Raw genomic sequence first — 16,907 nt, forward strand, 5'->3', positions numbered from 1 at the left:
TAATAGTGCTGTTTGTTATAACGGATGTTATATTTCTCTAATTTTTTTTTTAATTATGTATGACCAGTATCTGTCCAGCCAGAAAGAAAGCTTGCAGATGTTTGCTGTGTTTCTGAGTTTCCTTGAAATTTTATTTCTGTTGTTTTAGTCCTAGATGCCAAGTTTCTCTAGAATAAACTGTGATGTGCGCTTCTTGTGCTTTGTAGATAGTGACTAAAGCTATGAGGGGGATACAGAAATGTTCCATAATAGAGGTTACTTTTTCTTTCATAGTAGTTGTGAACAGCTGATTTATCTCTTCCGTAAGAGAACTCAGGTTTTCTCTGACTATTGCATATTAAAAGTTTCCGCTTTTCAGTTATTAATTGAGAGAGAGCTTACAGAGTCACTGATAAGGATTTAAATTTTTCTTCTGCTTGTGTGGTAAAGACCATTATTCCAGAATTAGCACAGAATTTGCAGAAAACCATTTAAAAGATAGGAAAATGCAAGTTATGAAGTTCTATCTCATCAAAGAGTTATTTTGTGGCATAGTAAGTTAAATGATAAATACTATAAATAATATATAATCATAATATATAATAAATAATAAATTAAAGTGATAACACCAATATTAGAGCTGAGTCCACATGGTGGATTTGTGATTTTCATCTGCTGATGATTTGCTGATGGCAATTGTGGAAATGTGCTGCATTATTGCAAAGGACATTCCAAAGAAGTGTTAAGGTAGGATTTAAATATGACATTCATCTAATAGAACACTATTTGTAACCTTTAAATCTTTTTATCTCTGAGACCTGCAGTTGTTTGCTCAAAGGAATAGAGGAACATTTTGTTGCCTTGATGTTTGCATTCTACTTTGTCAGAAAATGTGAGGAAATTTAGGGTGCTTATTTTGTTATACCCTCCGTAGCCAAAGTGCCACATGTGTGCTCTTTCTATCAAATCTGGGAGAAAACATGAAGATATTTCTGCCCTAAAGCACCTTGCTTTCTTAGGTGTGAGAAAGTACAGCGGTTTGGGAAGTTTTGGTGTATGGGCAGCAAAACACCAGTGCCAGCCCTGTCTGTAGGACATGAGTAGAAGTAACAGGAACATGGTATCAACATGGTATCAAAACACAAGAGACTATAGTCAGCAAACAGGATGATAAACTTCCTGGAAGCTCGTAGTTTACTTTCAAGTTGATCTAACAATGATAAGACAGTCTGTTCACTTTTGAGCTCTGTTTTTTAACAAGAACAGCAAATTCAACTGTAAATAGTACTGAATTACCATTTATTTGCTGGAATTTCTTTTCTAACAAACACTGTTTGTTTTAGTGGTATATTTGCCTAGTTAAAGTCTCTAACAAACTCAAGAAGTCTGGACTAGCATGTAGTGCCATTAATTCAGTCAAAAAATATTTTAAGGACGTGGGCTGCCGTTGCTATGTAATTGGCCATACTATTTTAGGATAGAAGGTGAAGGTCAAATCTTTTGGGAGTGATGGTTTTGTTTGTCTGTAGTGATAGCATCCATTCTGTAAGTCATTGCACTGCAGTCTTTGCAGCAAAAAAGGCCAGAAAAATACCTTAAAACGAATCTTCAGCACTTCAAAAAAAGCAAAAACAAAAAACCAACCAATTCCCCCAAACTGTGAAAAGCTTCTAATTCTGAGGATTTGGCAACTTTTCCTCGGTACTTCTCCCAGTATTTTTCACATGCCCCTGGAAAATTCACTCTTGCAATTAGTAACTCTTAATGGGCAGCTTTGGGAAAGCAAGATTAAGGCTGAAAGACCAAGCAGTCTACTTTTATTTCTGCTTCCTTCTGACAGGATCTCAGCTTGTTAGTGTAGTGTCCATTTATGTGTGCAGTATTAATTCTTCCTCTGTGCTTGTGCTTTCTGATTGAGAGTGAACCTGTCTTCTGAGATGTTTTGTTTCTTTTTCCCTTCACTGTTGGTAAGCTGGCAACACTGCACACCCAATGAGTAGAGAACATCCAGCCCTGGCCTCACTGCCTCTCTCGCCTGCCAGCCACTGGTCTGTCCTTCCAGCAAGATCTGAGGGAAGATGGAAAACAAATTGTTTTCTAAGAGGGTGATGTGTAGTCCTGGAGGTGGTCAGACTTGATCTTGGGGTCAGGTCTCCTCCTAAAGCTTCTCCCTAAGTAAGCTTCCCTAGCCAAGCTCACAAGGGTATCTTGCCTGTACTTTCAAATCTGCCCCTGCCAGTTCATTCTGAGGCAGCCTTACTGTGATGGGAACAATCAGAAGAGTAGGAGTACTACTTTGCACAAGTCAAGAAATGTGTATGTAGAAGGTTGCGGAACCTTTCTTGCTCAGGACAGGCTTCTGTGGCTTACTGGCTGGAGTTTCAAGGCCTTCAGACTGGAGTAAAGCAAACTGTAGTGTTCTATGGTGGATATGAGGAAGACTCCAAGTGGCGTCATTTCCTCCCCTCAGCGGAAGGAATGCAGGATTCAAAACTATTGAAGATGCTGGAAAACAATACTTTATTTACAGTTTTCTGATTTCCCGGTCCAACATTATTGTTCCTTTGTGTTGTTCCTAAAAGTCTTGTGTCTGCGGTTTTGAATGTTTTACATCCTTATTTTTTTTCTTTTGGAGACTGGGTATTAAAAGTACCTTCCTCCATGCAAACTCATGAATGAAATTAAAAAATTATAGTAATAATAAAAAAAAAAAATATATATATATATATATCCTAAAATAGCATTCCATATCCTTGTGTAACCTTAAGCGGAAAGACTCTGTGAGGCCTCAGCCTGTTTGTGTAATCAATGTGGGTGTTTTGGTAAGCAGCAGTATTTCCTGGTACAAGCAGTATGCAGTGCTGTCAAATGCTGGGTGAGTATTAACAGATGGCAGCTGCCACCAGTGTGCTCAGCCTGCCCTTGTCTGCAGCTAAAGTGCAGGTACTTCGGTGATGCGGTGAAGTTGATGTTTTTCTTAAGTAGCAGTCTTGCAAACTGTCCTCGTGCAGTGATTGGGTGTGACGGTTTTATTTATACTGCTTTTTATAGACTTAATATCTTAAAAAAAAATCTCTAAATCCTCCTTGATTTGAATGGAAGGTGCTTGAAAGCATCTTATAGCCTAAAAGAAAGAGGCTCTGTATCAGGAAAGGGTTATAGTAAGGTCTCTTGTCTTAAGCTCCCAGCATTCAAACAAAAAATTGCATTAAGGTGATGAGTAAAATTATACTGGAATCAGGCTTCTGTCTTTTGTTCTTTCATTAAAAAAAGAAAAGGAAAGAAAAGGAAAGAAAAAGAACCAAAGCAACAAACCCATGCATTCCTTGTGTTCCTGAAGAGCATATGCTCCACAAAGTGAAATTGTGCAGTCATGCTGGGAACTTGTTGAAACTGTTGACTGGCCATAGGCCTACATCAACCTGCAAAAAAGGGTCTATGCTTGAATAGGGCAAGAAAGAAAAAAAAATAAAAAAAGGACCAGTGAGAGAAGAAAACCTGGAACTAGTGATGGTTTATTTTGTCTACTCTGTGTCGTTTATGTGAAATTATTAATTTATTTGACTGTATGGAAATCTAGCCATTCAAATGGAATCCTGCAGCTCTATTCTGGATGTCAGTATGCTTCTTTCGTTGTAAGATTGTGGTGATCATTGTAGCCTTCAATAAATGAAATCTTTTTTGGTGGATGTAAATGAGATTACCATGTAAATATCCTCTGATATAATTAATGTTTAGCAGGTGATTAGATAGTGGCATAAAGAGAAATGGTCAGGGAGCTAATAATACTTTTTCTGATAGTTATCAAGGCAATAAAAAAATAAAGGATGACATATTGTTTGCATTTGCACAGTTGAAGCAAATCATGAATCAAATAAAAGCCAGGAAAATATTAATGATTGCATTTCCATGGAAATTGGCTCATAACCATGTAAGCAGATGAAAATTCATGAGGCCAGTTCATGACAGGCAACAGGGACATGTAACAGTGTTTTGTTTGTTTGAAGCTGTATGTAAAATAAAAGTAGTTTAAATTTTGGTATGGCTGTAGTTGTGTTGGAATGGACTTAGGACAAGTAACTTGGACATGTAACCTTCAGAAGTTTCCTCATTTACTAATTTTATTCCCTAAGTTCTAGTCTGAAGTAAAAAGTATGTTTTTTAAGCCAGGTTGGAAGACTTGCATAGCTATAATTGTTGTTTTTTTTTTTCCTTGGATGACACAAGAGTTAGTTTCTTTAAACACTTGAAAATATTTGTTCAGAAATGGGAGTTTAAAGTCACAAATCACGTAAGTATATGTGTACCACTGTTGTGTTTATTAAATATAATTGTTTTCAGTAAATGTACTGTAATTAAAATGCTTCTTTCAAAAGGTGAATTGGAAGACTATTTCTTGTCATCAAGATATATTTGATGGAGAGTCAATACTGGTTTTAATTTAATCTTTTAACAACCTAGTCAGATTCAGTTGAAGAGAGTTGAGTCCTGTCATCGATCCTGAAGGGACCCTGGATCAAAAGTGCTGGGGATCTGGCAGTGCTGCAAATCAGAGCTGGATCTCTGTTGATATGCAGAAATAAGAAGAAACTTGGTTTACTGTTGCAAACAGTTTACATTTTTCAGAGTAGTCTAGTTGTTTAGTTTGTTCCATCTGTCCACTCACAATGGAGAAAAAGAACTTGAAAGTGAGGGAAATAGTCAAAGAAGAGCAGCAGAGTTTTTCAGCTTGTTACGGAAAAAATGTACTGTTTCAGCCTTTTCAACTCTTTTTTTCAAGCTTTCATGCCTTAAGTAATTACCATAAGGAAATAATTGCTTTGGTCAGCCTAGCTGGAAATAATCGTTCTGCTCTGCCTTGTTTACAAGATAACGCAAATTCAGTGCTGTGTGCTGCCATGGAAGGAGTTCATGTACTAATAGACAAGAAGATTCCACCACTGTTGCTGGAAATTGAAAGGGTTTCTCATCTCACAAAGATGGTAAAGGTGCAGGTGCTGTATAAGCTGCTGCTGGAAGCAGGAAATTCAGCTTGGTTTTTGTAGAACGGGCAATTCTTGAGTTGGGATAGAGGGGCGTTCTTATCACAGTATTCTATTTTATTTAAAATTCTGAAGTGTTAAAAGTAGGAGCAATAAAAGGAGGTTTTAATTTAAACAAATATTGAAAATGTGGACTTTGTTTTATTGTATACAATAGGACTGTATTAGTCTGATGATGACATTTCCTACTATGTGATTATCAATGGTTTGCGGGCTGACTTGGCCTGCTTCCGTGACTAGTGGGTGGAGGGACCGATGGATCCGCACCCTGGAAAAGGGATAAGGGAAGAGGATGGAGAGATGGGCCTAAAACAAAACAGCACCAACGATCTGACAATCAAACTAATTTACTAAATGAGATATCACAATACTAGATAACACACTATAATACAGTATAATTAGAATCTGAGCTAATAAATCAAATGAGAGAGTGTCCAAAAACTGAAGGCTTTACTCTAATGCTGAGGCGAGATGTTTGGTTGGGAACAGCAGAAGGGAGGAGAACCAGGTCCCATGACTTTGCCAGGGATTTTATCTTGTCTATGAATGCAAAGTTCTCTGGCATATGTAGTTCTTCTCTTCTGCGACCCGGAACTGGAGTGTTAACTGTTAAATTATGGCCTATCACAAATTACCTGCTCTATCTGTCTGTATAAAAGAAGGATTGCTGCTTAGGCAGAATCGTTCTTCTCCCAGGAGGTATATAATTGTAAGTAGAGTATAAAATCTTGGATTTCAAAACGAGGATCCCATTCACAGAGGTGCTTCAGCAACTTTGCTCATAGGAGCTATCTTGAAGTCCACTGTACTGACTGTTCTGGCTGCTTTGGCTGTTCTGATGTATCTCTTCTTCAAAAGTGAAATTTGAACAGTCTACAGTTCATGCCATCCTCCTAAGTCAGTGAAGAGTTTGCAAGTTAATGTTTTCTTGGAGTTGTTTATTGTACATGTAACTGTAAGGCTTTTTTTTTTTTTCCCACGATTTTCAGAAGATTATAGCACAAGTGAAGTCAATAGACTTAAATATCTCTAATGAAATCATTTTGAATAAATCCAGAAATGCAAATATTGGTGTTTTTAAATAGCAACATTATTACTTGCATATATTGACATTACTGAGCAGAGTTAGTAGAAGTGTGGATTGACTTTAATTTTCTTTGTATTTCTTGGGAGCTCACTCTCGATGATGTTTTCTTGTTTTCTCTATCTTTTGCTGAAACTAGTAAAGCCTTGCTTTTGGTTTGGAATTATTCGTAATATTTTCAAAGATCTTTTGTGATTTATATTTTCAACTGTTTTATAAATCTGCCTTGCTGTGTATATTGCTGAACTATTGGCTGAAATGAGATCAAAAGGCAAAGCATCTAAATTATCTGTAGATAAGTAGTTTAAATACTTCTTAAAACTTTATTTTGCCTCAAAAATAGAAGTAGTTTCACAATACGTTTAATTAGCAGCCTCATTATAGTTAGTGCAGACCTGGATGTCTTTTGATGATGTGCGTTCTAGGTGTGCTATATTTTAAGGAGAGGGCAGAGTGTATACCATTGTTAGGAGTTTTTCAAAAGTAAGGCTGTAGTCTTCCTAAGGCTTGGAAATGCCACAGTTCATGCATTGCAGTTCATGAAGTGGTGGTTGCATGAAATGAGGCACTGTTGCATGTGATCCTTTGAACTTTGTACCATTTGATCATGCCAGCATATATCAGAATGACAAACGATAGAAATTAGCCAGATGTAAGACAGGCTTCATTGTGCCTGGAAGTGTTCTGATTTCCACTGGTTAGGAAAAAAAAAAACCCAAAACTTTATTGGGTCGTAGCTGCTTTTTTTTTCCCAGTAGCCAGGAATGTACTTTTTCTAAATGTTATGCTACAGCCTTGCTATAGGATTCATGAAGAATTCAAATTAAGGTAGAAAACTGCTTTTTATACTCTTCATGCTACATGGTTTTCTTAGCCTAAGTGTGCCAATATAGATTTGCAGCTGGACACTAAACTGAATATTGAGAAGTACACTTTATTTATACAGTGCTGTCAGTCAAAGTTGTAAAATTCTCCTACAGTCTAATTCCTAATTAGAATGTAACTACATTAAGCAGAAGTAATCTCAGAGTTAAGGACTCAGCAATCTTGTATTAGAAAAAGTGTTATGCGCTGAAAGCAAAGCATGTAATAATGTTTTGGTGGGCTTCCATAATGATGCCTGTCAGTGGTTTCAAGTTCTCTCAGTTTATGGATAAAACAGTTGCTTTTTTAATTAGTTGCTTGCCTTATTCATTAAAGATGTAATGGCTCGTTTTTGTTATTGTCAAGTCAGTTCTTCTCCTTCTTTCTGAAGATTCAGAGTGAAGCTTTAAACTGTGATTCTGAAAGGTAAAATGTTTTTTATCTGATTTCTTTCTCATAATTTGTGATAAAGATTATGTCTGTCAATCCAGGTGGTTATGTTTGTGTCAGAATGCTCAAACTTGTTTTCAAAGTTCTTTAGGAACTTCGGAAAGATAGAGAAGAGAGAAGATAAGCAGAAAATGGCTTTCCTGTCTTGTAGCACTTTCAAGATTTCTAATGATTGAATCAGAAAATATTGAAAATTGTTTAAAATGGGTCATTTGTGACAAATGCATTTCTCATCTTGACAATTTTACAAAATATTTTTTGAAATGTTTAATTATTTGAACAGATGTTCTCCTAAAAAAAAAAAAGGTACTAATTTTGGGATTAAAACTTAAATGAAAATGTTGATTTTTATTGAATAGAACAAGTAGCATAAAAGGAGTAGAAAACAGATGTATGAAGTGTAAAGGTTTCAAATGTATTGCTGCTTTTCTAATTATGATGGCAATGTAATGGGAACATACTGTTACTTTGAGACTGATGATTGCTCTGAAGTTTTGTAGCTTTTTTTGACTTGCTGATAATGAACACCTGAAGTCATGGAGATCTGCCAGTGAAGACTTCATTTTCTGTAAATTCAGGAAACTGTTAACATTTATGAGAGGTAAACTTTGTCGACGTCTTTTCTCTTCCATTCTCGCTTGAGTAACACAAGTTCAGCTGTATGATTAGCAGCATATGATTCCTTTTGTAAAATGTACCAGCAGAACTATATGATGTATTATCAGAGGGAGTTCCTCTCATGGGAACGTTTTTCAATGTAGAGTTTCTTTTATTCATCAAGAGATCTTCAAAATACCATAGATCAATCTTGTACTTCAACAATATTATGGAAACATTTTTTTCTTTTCCTGTTGTTTCATTATTGCTTCATAAAGGTCTGTTTGAATGATAGGGCCAAATTGTGAAGTCTTTATCCATATGGACCCCTCTTGTTTATCTATCTGTTGCAACAGACCAGCAGTCTGTTGCTTATGCTGAGACTGGAATCTAAGCTGTTTGCTTTTTTTCTGGGATAAAGGCTCAGTTACCAAATGCATGTGTTGTATACAACATTTGCAAAAAAGATTACACTCTTATCTTATGCTCAGCTTGCAGATCAACATTTATCCTGTATGCCAGTGTGGCTTTTCTCTAAAGTTCTAGTTAAGCAGCTTTCTTTATGTGGCTTCCATCTGTAGCAGTATGTATGAACTAGCGTGACATCCAGCTTCTGATCTGCAGTTCAGGCATGTTCTGAACTTTGAGTGTGCAAGTACTGAGACTGCAACCATAGAACCAGCTTTCAAAAATGGAAATATAGATATGGGAGACAGGATTCTTGATATCTGCAAGGAAAAGGGAGCGAATATCTTCTGATTTGGTCCAGTAAAATGTTGCACTAAATCTTCCTGCTTCAGTACAAGGAAGAAAGTGGAGATGTGTGATGTCTGAGTTGGCTGAGGAGAACTGGGCCTGGACTGTAGACATTGTCCTTACATCTGCTTTAATGCTGAAGGATCAGAGAATCAAAATTAAAAGAACAGTCATGGCTTAGGGAGGTGATTTTAAAGGTATAAGAGGTCAGTTAAATGGGCATTTCCTTGTTGAAAGAGGAAGATGAGTTAGGAATCTCTGTGTGCAGGAAAGGATGAAAAAGATGTGCAATGAAGAGGGCTTGAAAAATGTTGACAGTTATTAGGGAAAGGTGGGGAAGGCGATAAAGGTTCCGGAACAAGGTGGGGAAAGTTTTCTTGCTCTTGGGAAAATTTTCTGATATTAGAGAACTTGAACAGAAAAAATTATATGAGAGATAGATTACCCCATTGTGTGGCAGCATGTCCATCTATGAACAGGCTATGAAGATCCATCTTTCCTCAACGTGATCGCATTTGCCTTGGTATATATTTATATTTCTAAGAATCACGCTTGGTGAAATAAAAAAGACTTGGCAGCTCTGTCAGGCAGATTGATGCCCATTTGGGGCATCTCCGTATGAATGGAGAAAGGAATAGTTTGGTTGGTTGTGGAAAGGAAATGAGCACTGGGGTGGGAAATATTGCAGTTGCGGCCCATTTATTCCCACATCTTTACAGACAGCAGCATCTGAAGTCAGCGTTGAAAGTAGCTGTAGGTGCCGGATGGAGAAACAATTTCTCCAATCCTGGCTGGTGCTCCCTGTGCTGCTTGCAATTCATCCAGTCTTGCAGGCAAGTTGGGAGAAACAGGTGGTGCCTCAGCTGGTGAATTACTGAGAGAGAAGAGTCTTTTGTTCGGCAGCAGAAGCCAGCCTGATTAGCTGTTGCCACTGCTGCTGGCACAGGTTGATGAGGAGGGGAAATGCATTTACCACAGCTGCTACTGCTGCTGGAGTCTTCTCTATTGATTTATTTTATTTTATTTTTATTTATTTCTTTGTTTGTTTGTGGTAAAATTGCACGAAACACTTCAACAAAAACAGTATGGTGAGCTTATGGGACCAGCAATGGGACATAAATTAATTATCGTGTGCAAAACCTTGAACTGGTGGGGAAGATACTACCTTAATGTTTGTGAACTAAATTAGCCATGATAACAAAATGCATTTGGCTAGTCAGCTATAATCCTGAGCACTTCTCTTCACAAATGTAGAGCTCCATCCTTTGCCTAGGATCATTCTGAATATTGTGAAAAGAGCAAAATATTGTCTACCATCCTGCATGCCTGTAGCTACATTAAGAATGTGGAAGCCAACTAGCCTTGTCTGTGATAAATTATAACATATGAGCACTTTCCTTTTTGTGGGTTTCTTTTAGAGTTTCTTTGACATTATAGAAAATAAAATTTTATTCATCTTCAGTGTACAAAAGATCTTGCAAGCTTTATTCAGCAGGCTTCAAGATGGTAGATTGGGTGCTTCCATTGTCCTGAAGGCAAAGTGTACAGGAAATGACCTTATTAGAAAAATACTTCTTGTAGTCTGTTTTGCTTTTTATGGCAGTGTAAATTTAAGAGTTGTGACAATATTAAAAGCAATTTGAAGGGGAAAAGAATAAGTGACTTGTTCTTTAATTTTTCCTCCAAGTGAAAAAGAATATTTCTATCCAGTCTGACAAAAAGATGATTGCTCTTAGAAAAATGGGTATATATTATGTGATCCAGGTGCTGTGACATAATTGCAGGACTTATTTTCTTATCTGTCAAAAAAGACAAAAACTCTTCATGCCCTGGGAATCTTCTGCAGGCAGACGTCTTTGTCTTCCCTGATTTCATTCCAGATGTCAGGGAAGTCATCTGTGCTGTTGGCAGATTCTTGCACAAACTGTAGCAGTGGTGTTTTTTGTTTTTTCAACGGCACACAAAGCAACTATGGAGGGGAAGAGAAAACAAAAAATGCCCAACAACCCTACTCTTATTTTGATAGGATGAGAAGTAAGAACCCCATAACAGGAACTCATTGTGCGTTCTGTGTGAGACACGCTGCTTCACAAAGGGGCAGCAGATCAACAGACAAGCGAACCAATTAGTGCTTCTTTGGCATAATTAACAGATTCTTTTTTAATTTTTTGGATTTGAATTTTCAGTCTCTGTTTGAATTTTCAGTCATGGTATTTCCTTTAGTGTCTTACAGCAGTGTTGTGTGAACGGTAAAAGTACAGTAACTAATCCAGAAATACATCAAAATAATTTTCAAGATAATAGTTTTCCATAGACAGCTCTAAAATTTGGAATACTTGTGAGATCACAGGAATCTTTTTTTTTTTTTTTTTTTTTTTTTTTTTTTCCCCATCTCTAAATTCAGAAAATCAGCAAGAGTCTGGCTGGTGAAGAGAGCATGGGTCAGCAGTCTCAATTTGCAGTGCTGCAAGGGTGAATCTAGATACTGTAGCAGATATCAGCAAGCTGTTATGTGGCATGCTGGTAGCAAAAGATGAAACTTTGGAAAATGGTGTTATGTCAACTATACTGCTTTACTGCTCCTTGAGAAAGCTAGAAATTGAAGGTAAATTAAGGGAAACTCTGGAATCCACTTGGAAAGCTTTAGGAAAGGTGAGCTAACAAAGGTCTGGAGTCCTGGAACCCACGGGGATTTATTTTCCATGCTTGCTGTTGGGCCTAGACCTACACAGATGTGTTGATGTGTTGTGAATTGACCTCAGCAAGATGTGTAATATGTTTCAGGAAACCAAGATGAGTCATGATTTACTGACATGTGTGCATGGTAAATGAAATTACATTGTTTGAGCTGATTTTTTGCTGTTTTTATTTTATTATTTGGTGAGCATGTTCCAGTTGCCCCAGCTCCAGTCAGTTAAGTTGCAGTCAGTTAAGTTGTCCAGTTAAGACAACTTAACTGTGTCCATGTGACTCGTTATTTTCTACTCCTTCATGTAATGCGGTGTTCAGTACTGAGTCTGGATGTTGAGAAGCAGACTTGGAGTTATGGCAGAATGTTTTGTGCTATTTCATTGGAGTTTCTGACTTTAATTGATTCTTTAGCGAGTCATAAATTGGGTATTTCCACTTTATACTTTTTTTTTTTTTTTTTCCCTAGGTGTGCTCTTTTCAGTGGTTGTTAATGCGTAAACATCTTCAAAACTTTCTCTAAACTTTTTTTCTGCCAGCTCAGCAGCTGTCAACTCCTTAGTAGTTTATGGGCATCATTGTATATTTTCCTTTTCATGTCTGTTGTTTACTGTTTTTTGAAGAGTTCTTCTTGGCTGTTCTCACTTGATGTTCAAATAATGCCAGTCTTTTGAATAGTCATCCCTCTCTCAGACCCACTGCATGTTCATATGTGTTCGGAGACATTTATTTTTCCACAGTCGCTGTGAGGGCTTAAGGTTATTTAACACTGTAACAAAAGCAGTAACTTTTCCATCCTCCAGCCTGATGACAGCTGCCTGTTCTCCTAGCAAAGGCCCTCGACGGAGATGATGTGTGCATGGAACCAGTGATGTTTCCGCATGCAGTAGGGGTGTTGATAAGGGCATTGGGCATCAGGGAAATGTGGTGAAAACCCAGAGATTTCAACATTGCTTGGCACTGTGGGTGAAGACCAATGGAGGTCTCCCTACCCACTGTGCCCTGAATTCTTTCTCACCATAGTTCTAGAAGAAGTGCAGTTCAAATTGCTTTGCAACATGTGTGGTTTTGCAGTACTTCATGGGTGGAAGGATTCAGTGCTTTGTGGGACATAGTATTAAACGTTTTTTAGGAAGTAGATCTGCACTGATGGGAACAAGCGCTGGCGAATCTTTAGGAAAAACTAGCCTTGTGGCTGCACTGCTCCTGCTGTATGAGAAAAGCGACATAACATGAATTTGTGCCAAGTTGCTGGAAAAGGCAAAAGTCACCTCAGGCTTCCCTTCCTCAGTGACCTCTGACTGGGCTCCTGAGAGCTGGGATTTTCCTGGATGCCATTTTCTGATAACCTCAGCAGATGAGAGGTCTGGGACAGTTTTGCTTGGATAAGTGGGGAATCTGTTTATTGCAGTTGATATATACTCTTGTTGACCTCATGACTCTTAGCTGGTATCTTGAATCACTCAGGAAAAACTAATGCCCCAGCTCCCAGATCAGTTTCTCAGTTTCACCCTTATCCAGCTGAATACTCACCTTCCTTCATAGTCACGGGAAATGAAGATCTGGGATAAAATAAATGCTGATAAGCAGTGTGCTTGGTCTATAGGGAAATAATGTGAACAGAGAAAGATTTCAGTTTTAGAAGTAGTTCTCATGATTGTGATTTTTTTTTCCTTTCAATTTGAAAGCGTACTTAATACTGTTGACTGGTTTTGTGAAAGCTTTTATAAGTGAATTTCAAGTCATACAGCTTAGCGGGCTTTCAGTACGCGTGGGAATGGTTCTGCACTGTACAGTCAATACACACAAATGTGCCGTAACCCCTGCAGATATTCATAGCATGGAAGGATATAAAGGGCTGTTGTCCACCAACAGTGTTGCAAATGAATTAATGGCTTTTCAAAATATCAGTGAAACACTAGGAAGAAAGCGCTAATAGTTAGGAAAAAGATTTTTAAAAGCTAGAAATCTACATTGGTGTAGAAAGTGGTATGAAACATAATATACTGGCAATAGTCCAAACTTAATTTTGTTTATGTCCTGGATAACTAGTTTTGTCTTATCAGTAATAAAAATGTTCAGAGTTGCACAGTCCTCACTAGAGAAAGGGTTACTGCACGTGAAAATGTTTAAGTTTCAGCAGATAGGGATGCTGTGACTCCTACCCTTCCACACGGGTTATTTATTGCTTCTTTTATGGAATTTGCACCACGCCAGAATTTAGATGAGTTCTCATACAGTGTACAATGCACAGTGGCTCGGAGCTAAACGGTTATGAAAGACATGACATTTGTGCTTTTGTGGTGCCAGTTTTTAATGGGCAAAGAATATGCATGTCTCTGAAGGATTATCAGTGTTAAGACCTCATCCACAGTATGTAGATACTTTCAGAATGTACTGAACTCTTTGCAATAGAATGAGTTTGTAAAAAATGATAGCCTTTGTATCTGAAATACGATTTATTTATTTTGGAATGACTGTACATCTCTTCTTGTTTCCAGTTCCTGAATGTGAAATAGAAAACACTCTTGTTATTTTGTTAGTGATATTATTTACTACTTACTTGATCCCCAAAGATGATATTCTTGGGAAGGAGGAAATGTATGCTTACAGTCAGCTGCACCTGGTTTTGCTTAATGAATTGTTTAAACCAATTGACTTTACAATAGGTTTGATTATTAATACAGCAGAAATCTTACTTGTGGTTACTATGGTAAATGCTGCACTTCACAATAGTATTTCCAGATTAATTTTAATTTAGAAACTAAAGGCTTTTCCTGTGGTAAATCTGTGGTAAATCTGTGAAGTGCTAGAACTAGATTTTGAAAATGACTCATTTTGCTCTTGCTTGATTGTTACATGAATGCAGGGTGGAAATTGTACTTCAGAGAACATGTACTTCATGTTCTGTTTCTCAGCTTCATTAGTATTTCACTGCTTAACTCTTTTTATACTTTACTGAGCTAGTCTTTTACATCATGTTTAGGATAACAGAGTTCCTAAATGTTTTAGAAACAAAATACTTATTTCAGATTCAGAATAATACTCTAATGTAACTCTATATCCAAAATGTAAGAAATTTAGGAAATAATTTATAAGCATAAAATGCCAAACGATATTTGAGTGTTCTTGAAATAACTGCTTCCCTCTTTGTCTTACTTCATGCAGGCATTCCTTCACCGAATGATCCAATGTGCTGCAGCCAAAGTGGATAAAAATGTCACGGAAGAGACAGTTAAGGTTAGTCTCCTAATTGCACATGTATTTTATTTTGTATCGGTTGTTTTATTTATCTGTGTTTTATTCTTTTGCAGATGTTGTTTTCAAATATTGAAGATATTCTTGCAGTTCACAAGAACTTCCTGTCCCTTGTAGAGGAGTGTTTGCAGCCAGAACCCAGCGCACACCATGAAGTTGGAACTTGCTTTCTTCATTACGTATGCTGTCTTCTATTATAACTTTCTTTCACTTTTTTTCCTTTTCTGACCATCTTTATTAATTAATGTAATGATGAGGAAAAAATATGACCTGGTTGCATAATGTTGAGTACTTTGAGGTCATCTCTTGGTTACTGTCATCCCTCAGAAAAGGAGGGGGGTGGAGAAATGAAAGAGGAACATAAAATGGGCAGTTTGTTGTTCATTTTTTATATTCAGCAAAGTAGCAGTGATGTCTTTTGCAGCTATGAATTTTTTATTTTTGTAAAATACTTTTTTTTTTTTTTTTTTTAATGAAGAGGAAAAATCAGTTGAGAGAGGTAAATGTTAAACCTGTACCAAGCAAATATCTACGTTTGTATCTGCTGCCAGAGTTTTCACATGAACTCATCTTCAGGACCCTCATCTTAAGTTTGAAGAGTCAAAAGTGTAGTTGAAAAGAGCAAGGTTCTTTCACCAGAGCTCTGTTTGGTATAGATTCACATGGGGTGATGGGTTTTTTTGGAAGGGATCTCAGCCCAAACTGACATACCAAGCCCTGTGGTGTGGGGGGTAGCTTGCTGCTGCCAGCACGTGCAATGGAGGTACCAGGAAAAGGGGAATATGAAAAAGGTAAAGTGTGATAGACTTTACTTACGTTGCCCTTAGATTCTAGGGAAAAAAATGTGAATAATTAGGGAAGAATTGCTTCTGCTGGGTAGATATTTCCATAGTTCTTAGCTGTGAAGATATTTTATTTCTTATAACTCTGGTACCTCCACAAGCATGTTTGTAAGTTCTTCAGTAATAGTTTTCTTTGCATGTTATTTTTCTTGTTGGTTTAAAACAAGGATGTCAATGTTGCAAAGCTATGTAAAATTAAAGCAAGTTAGTTTACTTTCAGTCCCAGACCTAATGAGAAGCGTAGATGTCATTGTTATCTTTGCTTAGAGTCCCATTTATTTGCTAAATCTTTGTTTATTCACTGTGAGAGGAGAAAATTATTACTGGTTAGTGGAAATTGAGTAACATCAGTTTTTGACTCAATGGCAGCATGGCTGACTTTTGCAAATAGATGTTTGCAATCAAAATAGGTAACAATGCCAACAATTAAGATACTAATTGTGCATTTTCTTTGGTGCTTCTTCGTTGGTGGTTGTGGTGTGTTGTTTCTTTTTTATCCTGTGTTTTGTAGATTATCCAAATTCTGAAATTTTTCAGGGAATTCCCAAGAGATGCTTCCAAATTGTTCACTATTGTAATTAAAAGCAGAAATTAAAAGGACAAGAAAAGCTGGAGCTCAAATAGTAAATGTAGGAGAAATTGATAACCTTCCAAAACAAAGATTGCGTTAGTTAACCAGCTTTCAAAACTGTGATTTCCATGTTTTATTTATTAATAAAATGATCAAAATGGTAACTGAAGAAAAATTTCTTTGTTTCTGTAGAAAGAGAAATTTCGTATCTATGATGAATACTGCAGCAACCATGAGAAGGCACAGAAAGTTCTGCTTGACCTCAACAAAATAAGAACAGTGCGGACATTTCTTCTGGTAAATAAACTTTCAATTGATGTTCTAACAGGTTTTTTTTTTTTTTTTTTTTTTTTTTTTTTTTTTTTTTTTTTTTTTTTAATTTGGCAGTGAAATTCTAGTTTTATTGTCTCCACCATGTAAAAACTATGTAGTACCTTCAAGTGGTCAGCGGTTAGTTTCAACTGGAGGTGATGTTTTCAGAAAAGGGGACTGTGTACATCAGCTGCCCTTGGATCCATGCATAACACAGCATTAGGCTTTATGCCTTGATTTTGCTGGCCAAGAAAGAACAGGGTGTAAATCCAGCTGTAAAAAGGAAAAAGAATAGATCAAGTTGTGTGAGGAAGGGTAGAGAGGATAAAGAAATGAAATTAGAGAAAGAAGCTGAACCTCTACGCAGAACTTTTGATGTCTACATTCTGGTTCTGTAACCAAGGCTATGCTGAACAGCAAAATGTTTTCTTATGGTTCATAGAGTAGTCATCCTGATTGTAGAC

General features: G+C 37.0%; 1 protein-coding gene across 1 annotated transcript in view; it reads left to right on the forward strand.

The window, feature by feature from the left end:
- Positions 1 to 16,907, forward strand: part of PREX2 (phosphatidylinositol-3,4,5-trisphosphate dependent Rac exchange factor 2) — a 173,521-nt gene that overhangs the window by 35,605 nt on the left and 121,009 nt on the right. Inside the window, exons 2-4 of the mRNA XM_042868947.1 lie at positions 14,629 to 14,700; positions 14,775 to 14,897; positions 16,324 to 16,428. Coding sequence (XP_042724881.1) covers positions 14,629 to 14,700; positions 14,775 to 14,897; positions 16,324 to 16,428 — 300 coding nt within the window. The remainder of the gene's footprint in view (positions 1 to 14,628; positions 14,701 to 14,774; positions 14,898 to 16,323; positions 16,429 to 16,907) is intronic.

Source organism: Lagopus leucura, unplaced genomic scaffold, assembly GCF_019238085.1.
Source record: "Lagopus leucura isolate 7727_CA_CO unplaced genomic scaffold, USGS_WTPT01 Super-Scaffold_100002, whole genome shotgun sequence".
Classification (NCBI taxonomy): domain Eukaryota; kingdom Metazoa; phylum Chordata; class Aves; order Galliformes; family Phasianidae; genus Lagopus; species Lagopus leucura.